Source organism: Ostrinia nubilalis, chromosome 15, assembly GCF_963855985.1.
Source record: "Ostrinia nubilalis chromosome 15, ilOstNubi1.1, whole genome shotgun sequence".
NCBI classification, from domain to species: domain Eukaryota; kingdom Metazoa; phylum Arthropoda; class Insecta; order Lepidoptera; family Crambidae; genus Ostrinia; species Ostrinia nubilalis.
This window is the reverse complement of record NC_087102.1, coordinates 13,288,515-13,297,713: the sequence shown is the minus strand read 5'-3', so window position 1 is coordinate 13,297,713 and position 9,199 is coordinate 13,288,515. Positions and strand designations below refer to the sequence as shown.

Genomic DNA, 9,199 nt, shown 5'->3' with positions numbered 1-9,199 from the left:
GGTATTAACGACAGGTGTAGCGTGCGTTTATTTCTATGCAAAAAATCTGCCATTTCCTGCGGGGGACGAGGTAATGTCATTTGTGTAAACTATGATAGTCCTGGCAAATTATCGATATTTTGTCGATGAGAATCATTGTACTTCAGTTCATAGTATCAAAATATCATAGGCAAAAGGGATAGCCTATCAGCCTTAGGCCCGGTTTCCACCAAGGCGGAGCGGTGCGGAGACGGAATTCTTTTAAATCTTGAAGGAATATTTATTTTTTAGGGCCTTCTACCAAAGCGCGGAGAGGAGTGCGTTGATTTTAAGTCGTGTAACACACAAAACTTATTACACTTCAAGTTCAAATTATGTTAGAAGTCAGCAGTGTGGCAAGCGTATACACAGGTAAAAATCTTGCTACACGACCTGTAATAAAGCTGCGCGAAGACAAGACGATCCATAATATTAATTATTGGTCAGTTGGGGTATAACTAAAATAATATAATTAAAAAGCTAGAAATGTAATTATAATATTTTATTAAAATAGGTAGGCACTTCAAACATTGCACTGGGTACATCAGAAAATATTCTTATGTATTATAAATGCTGTAGAAATACTTTGTAATACACTGTTTATAATAACCTTAAGTGATAAAATACACACAAAAGCGTTATACACGTTTGTGCTGGACAGTAATACATGCAAAAATAAAATATAGTAATACAGTTTCTTAAATGAAATACTGAAAAACATTTATCTTATAAGAATTCTCGAGCGTACCTTAAAGAAATACGTGAAATGTACCCAAATAACTCATTTACGTTGAGTATCTATGTAACTGCGCTACAGAGTAAAATTAACAAAAAAAGGCGTTAGCAATTAGCACCAAATAGAGCGCTTTTATTAGAAGGCAGATTATTTCTCATATAATTTAGACTGTTCGACTTCGACTAAATTATTCAGTCACTAGCGAATCTTGCTCCTTGAGTTCCAAACTGCCAAGAACTATGCTGTAGTCATATAAGTTTACGCTAGGACCGTGAACACGATTCTAATCCTTAAGCCTGTGACTTAGACATCGCATTTGGGTGCGGCAGCCAGGTATGCCTTCAGTTGAGGCAGCGAGTACACGTTATCGACGACCTTCTTGAGGTTAGGGTACTTGGTGTCGAGGTCGGGGATCCGCAGCATCATCTTGAGGTAGTCGTACATACCCGCGAATACGAAGTCTGCCCACGTCAGCTGGAATAAGAATGATTACTCGATGTTTGATATGGTAGTTGACATCACTAGTCAATTGAATACTTTTTTATAAGCTGTCAACCTCCTACCACAGATTATGCTCCTACGACGCTGACGTCAGTCAGTCGCGTATGTATTTTGGTTCCCGAATTCAAGTAAATGCCAAAAATAAAACAAGAGATTTATGAATAGCAAGGGGATCCCTCTTTTGAGACAGTGGCGTAGCTACCGTCGTATCAATGATACGAGTCTCTGGGTTACAGGGACCCGAGCTACAGGGGCCCGCCAGGGCCGGATTAACGACCTTTTTTAGATGAAAAAGACAAGGGCTTTAACGTTTGGGCCCCCCAACAAATTTTGATACGGGTTAAAAAAGTATTTAGTCAGTAGAAAACTTTGCCCTTTTGGCCCTACACAATAGCTATCGTCGCGGTGAGAAAGGTATTATAGTTGTAGGTACCTTTCCAACAGCGATATGTCCGTTGTTCTGCCCGACGATTTCGTTGAGCTTGCTGAGCATAACCGGGTACACATTCTTAGAGAAGTCCTCGTACTTCTTTTCTTTTACCACTTCGTCGCTCTCGTACTGTACGCTGGCAGCCTCTGCAAACCACAAATGAACCCTTTATATTGATTTGTTTATGATGCTTTTATGAGTTTTATAGCAGGCAGCCTACATAAGTACGGGTATGATGACGTCACGTCAAAGTCATGCAAAAATTACGATACGTGGGTCATCATAGTACATATATCGATTTGTCTATAATTTTTACTTATTGGGTTGTAGGCGTATAATACACTCAACATCAAATAAACCGCACCTTCCGCGACGCGAACTTTAAAGATTTTCTTCTGACACAATCATGGTACCCCAACAATATTGGTGTTATTTGAAAGCCCAATAAATATCCTTAAAGAAATACATTTCATTTCTAAATAAATGATTAACATATACCATAAATGTGACTTGAAAATAGACCTCACTTTAGGCTCACCTCTGGGATCAATTAGACCAATTTTTATGGTTATAAAACCAAATAAAGATCTCGCGTGTCCTCTTTAACAGATGGATAGCGATTTATCCCAACTTAACAGTTTTATAGTCATAAAAAATGGCTATAGCGTAACTACCTATTTTTTGAAGAAGTGACTCTGGATCCTTGTAAAGACACATTTTTGGGGTAAAAACCTTTCCTTTAATGAAATGAAGTTTAAAACTATGCTTTCAAATAGTACCAATGTTGGTGGGAAGTGGGGATGCATACGTTTGATTAAGTGCTTGTCGCGGGAGGTGCGATTTATTTGATGCCGAGTGTATGTTATTTTTTTTATTTATATTTGTTACGGTCAAAGTGATAAATGTGAAAATTATGAATAATCGCCGGTTATTATGAATAATCACCGCATGATTTGATAAATGTGATTAATATGAGGTCATTTATGTGTGTATAAAACTAAATAGGCGGCTTAGGGGTGGCCCAAGGGCCACCCCCGCCGCACCTTAACCTATTTTTCACTTTAAATCAAAACATTATGTTATGGGCATCATGGAAAAGTAATATTATGCAAGAAACATACCAAACTCATTATGCCAAATTATATTAATATATGATATCAAAACGTTCAAAAGTTTGGCTGTACACGAGCACGTACACAAGATGTTGTTCTCTTTTATGAAATTTGTTAGTACTAAGGTTGAATTATTAAATAATCACTGTTAAATTTGATTAATTTATCACTTTTACCGCGACCGTCGGTAATTATTCATAATAACCGGTTATTATTAATAATTTTCAATTTATCACATTAACCGTAACATATTCAACAACATTGGCAAATATGGGCAAGGATAGTATGAGATGTGAGATGTTTTGCAATAGATAGCTGACAAAAGCTGCCCAGAGGCATGGGAGATGCTTTTGTCCAAAAAACTTGTTAATACAAAGCCGATTCCAGGGCCCTTTGCTTGCCGGGATTTGACATTGGGTAAGCTTGTCGAAATTTTCAAGTGTACCTATTTTTGTACTCACTCGCACGGATGTCGTTCACGAAATCGTTGTACATGTCGATTTCGAGGTCCTCCTCTGGAGTCGCGCCGGCCAGCCCATACTTGCGGCCGAGGTAGCGTGCGATAGCCAAACTCTGGGCGTATTTCTTGCCATCGATCTCCAGCACTGGCACCTGGCCGAATGGAGTCGCTGGAAATAACAATGGACTTTAAAAAAAATCTTCGACGCACGGATTATTGTGCAGCAAGAAGTTTCTCATCGTCCACAGGATCCTGCGGACAGTGCTACTGGCACTTTTACGTCAGAAAGTTACGATATTTTATTTCGAACTAAAAAATTTATGATAAAATATGATATGATTACAATACATGTAAAACATCTTACTAGGTTTATTTTTTACTAATTAAAAATTAAAATAAAATGACTATGCCTCAAAGAAAATAAATTAAGAAAAGCATTTCTTAGCGTAGTGTAATTTATTATACTTTCATAATATTATGCATAATTATTACGACATATTGTGTTTGCTTATTTACACGCACTTAACACGAGTTCCAATATCCATGTAACCATTAATCCAATCGAACGAGCCTGGAAAGATCTAACAATACCACGACCTTGATGATAACATGCGAGTAACTATAACAAACAACCACTTATAGATTTGATAGAACAAACGGTCATACGATAACCAATTTTAACAGCTGGGAATAAGAGTCCAAGTTTAGTGTATTATTTTGGTTCTGTAGATTAAACTAGTCATCGTTGCTACCAAGGTTACGAAAACTAAATAAATAGTTTTTTTGTGACACGTCATTTTTTCAGTAGGCGGCAATTTCAGGCTATGGACTATGGATTATCAATGCTTATTCGTAAAGTAAAAGTTGGGCTTACAAAGTAAGTACAGCTACAGACGTCTATATGAGATACGCTTTTTGAGCTCATCGATTAGGGTTAACTACTCTATCGACTCAGTGGGGTAGCCTTTATGCGGGTGTGTAATATAAGTATAGATAAATAATATAAATACACAGTCATGGTTTTACGCAAAATATAGGTAAACGCCAACATCTGATTGCATTTTATAAGTTGTTTATTGTTTGTTTGTTGTTATCTAATCCTAGGTACCTACATAACAGGGGCGTAGCTACCGCCCATATTAATGATACGGGCCCCCCGGACAATGACCCTTTATTCTGTTTGCAATGATCTTTTTTATATGCAAGGGCCCCAACAAATTTTGATACAGGGCCCGTCTAAGGCACGCTACGTCACTGGTACATAGGTTGCCTACTATTTCAATTCAATGACTGCTTTTGAATTTAATGATTGTCTGTATCAAGGTTTTGTGAAACGAGTCATGTTGTCGTCCAATGTGTGAAGGCCAGTCGGTGTTTTGCGAACAATATTGTCGTGAGAACCGATTGTAAGGTAAATGTTTGCTTTGTAGCTTGTAAAGTGGGCCAGTTGATCGCACTAACATAACGATTCTTAAGTCTCGAATCCTTTTATAGTTTTCTATCAAAATTTATATTACAGAAAATTGAAAATTTAAAAAAGATACATTCAGAATATCGTTTGAACAATCTTTTTTTAGATAAGAGGTCGTCGCTTCTAATCAAATAATGTTAACTATTATTTTTTAGACTTATATCATTTTAAAGATAAGACACTAGCGACAATAAGTGTGGCGAGCCTTCAATAAGATAAATGTTTATCATCAAAAATATACTATGTAGTAGGTAGGTATATGTATTACCACATAATAAACGATAACTAGGTACCTACTTACCCCACAGGGCTGCAGCCTTATCTGTCTGATATAAAAATATCAAATGAAATGTTATCTTATCTACTTATGTAGTACTTACCCAATAAAACTACGTGGAAGGGTGAAGTACTATTCTCTAAATCTGGAGAATATCAAAATTATGCTATGTCATTATGTCATGATGATTACTTACCTGTGGGTCTAGACAAAGTGCAAATTATAATCGCAAACCAGTCGAAAAGTGGTCGAAAAGCCCCTTTTTTGTATGAAGTTTTGACGGATTCGATTTTCGATTCGATCAAAAAGTGCGTTTTGTCTAGGGGAGCTCAGGGGAGCTGTTGTTTTTCTTATGTTACTTACGTCACCTTCTTAGACATTATTTCACAATAAAATGAAACTTGCAACCAACACCTCTATAGATAGCTTCCACTCTTCTTCTTTTGTTTATGGACAGACCTAGGGGCCATATAAGTTACGTTTGTCCCCTCATCAACGCATATCCAAACTAAGCTTAATCTAAGAAGATGTGTTTAAATAAGTATTTGCTAAAAGCTTGCTCTTGGTCAATACAATGATGATCTATTCAAATAATTATGTTTATGAACTTCAAGATTTAACTGATATAACAAGCAAAGAACGATTGTAAGTGGTAACAAGAACTATCAGCTACTTGTGCAAGTATCAAGGACTATTATACAACAAACAGTGCCCACTTTACTTTTCCAATAAGGCCTCCATTTATGATTGGTAATTTATGAAATATCATGCAATCATTATCTATTCGAATGATAGTACTATGTAACTAGTACTTAGTAGTAGAGAAAAAATCCTAAGCAAATATTTATCCGAAATGCTTCATGGCATGGCAGAAAAGATAAGATAAAACGCGCCTAGCAACCAAATATATTTGATAAATAGGATTTAACTAGATAGTTACTTCTGTCAACAAATTTAATTTTCACAATCTTGTAAAATAATTATGAAATCCTAATAACCCTTGTTAAAATCTTATCTACATGATTGACGATAATAAGATTTAATTTAGTTTGGGCATCATGACGAATCAAAGCAGTCCTTTAAAAGATTCCAGAATTTTTGGATCTTGGGCGTAGCGATTTTTCGTATCTGTTCAATAGTAGGTATTACCTGATATGGATTTAACTACCTGGTGTTCAAGCAAGGTACGATTATTCAAGACCTGGCCGTGATCCAAATGCCGAATAATGTGATATCATCATCATTTTAGCAATAGGAGGTCCACTGCTGAACAGCCTCCTCCTCCAATATGCATGGTAAATTCAGTGAACTGCTCCTGAATCGAATGTACCTACTACTACTATTTCTATTTATTTATATTAACCGGCAGACAGTGGTGACTGAGTTTGTTGCGGCGCTTCTTCTCAGCACTTGCCAAATGTTGGTCTCGAAGCGCTGGTAGGGTAAAAAGATTATGAGACATGTAGAGGCTCCTTAAGAGCATATTTTATTCTATGACGATTTGTAAGAACTATTTATTAGTCTAAACAAATAAAGAAATTTTGACTTTGACTTTTGACTTTGAATAATTTCCATCCATGATAAACGGTTGGTAGAAAGTGATAAAGCAAAATAAAATTTACTCACTTGGTTTGATCTCGGGCCATGTTTCTGAGGTGAATCTCTTGTCTTCGAACTCCTGCCCTCCATATGCGAGGAGGAGGCGACCGCTCTCTCCCAGCGCCTTCGAATTGAAGTATGTGAACGAGACCTTGTTCCACGACATGGTTCTAAAAACGAAAGTAATTTCTTAGCGAATTAGAAAAAGTCGCTTCTCAAACAAAAATTTAATTAAACAACTTGAAAAAATCGAACTGTCTAAGGCGGGAAGAGCAGAGCAGTCGCTCGGCAAGTCGTGGGTTCGAGTCCCGCCTTAGGCAGTTCGATTTTTTCAAGTTGTTTAACTAAAAATATTTTCTTTGTTCCTAGATTAAAATGTAATTGAGTCATTCGAGGTATTATTGTTTTGATTAAGTACGTTTATATTTCGATAATGGGCTTGCCAATCTTGCCATTATCAATCTCATCTAAATCGAGAGTTGTTAGATAGAATAAAGTATGAAAACCAGAACACCGTCCACTCTGCGGTACTATACGGTCGTATGAAATACGATTAGGAGAGTTGTTCGTGCTCAGGATTGATTCTATCACGTAGCAATATTCAGTCGACAGCACGTCAACGTAAACACTGTGGTATCTTACGTAGTTGCGATAGGGGCGACTTTGCAACGAAAATGTATAGTCTCTAGTAGACACTCTCTGCAACACGATGAGGACCATGGTAAGGACCACGTCTCAGCTTCGAAGTAATAATCATTGGCAGTGTAAGTAGTTATGATTAAGACCATTAAGACAGTCATACCTACTTTTTTTAAATCGCTGGGGATCGAGTAATGTCGACATTAATATTTATGTTTCGCGCCGTATTGTCAAATCTTTACGATAAACTATAATCGAATTTGGTAACAATGTTTAAAATCGTTATTAAAATTTCTTAGCGAATAGTCGCTTCTCAAGCTAAAGGGTTTTAAATAGGTAAACAACTTGAAAGCAAGCGGAAGGTCGTGGATTCGAGTCCTGCCTTAGGTAGGCAGTTCGAATTTTTTCAAGTTATTCTAAATTTATATTACGGACCTACCATAATATTATAAAATATAATTTTGCAATAAACACTTAATAATACAAACAGACACAATAGAGGAAAAGGGCCCAATGGTCCTAAAATTCCCCGGGCCCCTATTAGGTTAAAGACGGCCCTGTCGTGGCCCTGTCCATAATAATTCAAGTTTTGACCCTACCAGTGCAGTTTGCCGGTTAATTAGTAAAAAAAAGTCTCAGTAGGTAGGTAGTCTTTTCAGTATTCGATTATCACGACAGATACGTAATAATTAAGTTATTTATGAAGCCCTAAATTTTAATTTACAATATGTAATTACTAAAATAGTTAGATTAATAAATAAAGTTAAAATAATAATGTTACCGGTTACCGACAAGAACAGGTTTTTTACCCTGTTCGTTGACGACTGCAAGACTGCAAGTGCAATGAGACAAGGTGAGCCTGCCTGAGCATCCTAAATCCAAACCTGACGAATTTAATATTAACTACAATCGTAAATATTTTAAAAGATTAATACTATTTCAAAACAAAAATAAAATGCGATGTGCATTCCGCATGGATATACCTAGTCTGTTCTGTACTTACTTATTATGTGCTTGTAAGTAAAATCGTCGAATTAAATTAATGTCCAGCAGTGCAAATTATGAAAATTTATTAAATAAACTATAGAAGATTAGCAGGTACATACCAAAGTTTTTTATTTAAATTTTCCGTGCCGTGCGTCTTCACCTTGGATCGCAAAATTCTTTAATGAATGAATGAAGTTTATGTGATGTGCGTGAGGTGAGCGGCCAGTGAGTGAATTGGATTTGATTGAGCGAATGAAGCGCAGTCAGTGGTTGACTGTGGTCCGTAATGTGCTAAAAGCGTTGATAGCACTATTGGCATGCTTAATAGATACCTACATATAGCACTCACAAATCCACCTCTTGAGGCATTCCGTCACTTGTAACATCATTAATTCCGCGCGTTCACAGAGCCTTCGGCGAGGAGGTAAGCCGTTTTTAAGCACGATCCAGAAAAATCAATTGCGCTATCAACGCTTTAATGCATTACGGACCGCAGCCCCAGAGGTTGTCACTGTCAGTGTCATATTCATTCTGGCGGGAGTTCTTTTTTTCATCTTGTTTCCGGATTTACAAAGTATTCTTTGCTTCTAATGTAAATAAATATTGTAAATAAAACTTTGTTAAATAAGAATATTGCATTACATTACGTATTAGTAGGTATGTAAATATTTTTTACGATGGGGTAGCAAGGTTCTGGAGTGGGTGGAGGCCTTGTACCGGAAAGCGCAGCTTAGGACGTCCACCCACAAGGTGTATCGACGACCTCATAAAGGTAGCGGGAAGGCGCTGGATGCAGGTAGCCACCAACCGCCCATTGTGGAAATCATTGGAGAAGACCTATATTCAGCAGTGGACGTCCTATGTCTGAAAATGCACTACTGGCCAGACTCCTGCCAACCAAGTCAGCACAGTAATAGTGGAAGCTTTTAAAAGGGTGAGGTTTATCATTTATTCATAATTTGTGCATAG

The 9,199-nt window shown here is 37.0% G+C and overlaps 2 protein-coding genes across 2 annotated transcripts in view; one reads left to right on the top strand and one right to left on the bottom strand.

Annotated features, from left to right (window-relative positions):
- Positions 1 to 505: 505 nt before the first annotated feature.
- Positions 506 to 8,466, bottom strand: LOC135079018 (glutathione S-transferase 2). Its single transcript, XM_063973646.1, has 5 exons — positions 8,350 to 8,466; positions 6,632 to 6,774; positions 3,259 to 3,426; positions 1,689 to 1,831; positions 506 to 1,228 (listed from the first exon to the last, which is right to left on the bottom strand). Exons 2-5 carry the CDS (start codon positions 6,768 to 6,770, stop codon positions 1,058 to 1,060), a joined length of 621 nt encoding a protein of 206 aa, XP_063829716.1. The 5' UTR covers positions 6,771 to 6,774; positions 8,350 to 8,466; the 3' UTR covers positions 506 to 1,057.
- A 315-nt stretch (positions 8,467 to 8,781) lies between these two features.
- Positions 8,782 to 9,199, top strand: part of LOC135079014 (non-structural maintenance of chromosomes element 3 homolog) — a 32,933-nt gene continuing 32,515 nt past the window's right edge. The window contains exon 1 of the mRNA XM_063973641.1: positions 8,782 to 9,164. The gene's annotated coding sequence lies outside the window, so the exon portion shown is untranslated. The remainder of the gene's footprint in view (positions 9,165 to 9,199) is intronic.

Excerpts from the sequence above, each read along its gene's own strand:
- LOC135079018 (XM_063973646.1), bottom strand. The coding sequence starts at position 6,770 with ATGTCGTGGAACAAGGTCTCGTTCACATACTTCAATTCGAAGGCGCTG. Across the intron at positions 3,427-6,631 it reads ATGGCCCGAGATCAAACCAA|CGACTCCATTCGGCCAGGTG; the intron begins GTGAGTAAATTT and ends TGTTATTTCCAG. Across the intron at positions 1,229-1,688 it reads GACATATCGCTGTTGGAAAG|CTGACGTGGGCAGACTTCGT; the intron begins GTACCTACAACT and ends TTCTTATTCCAG.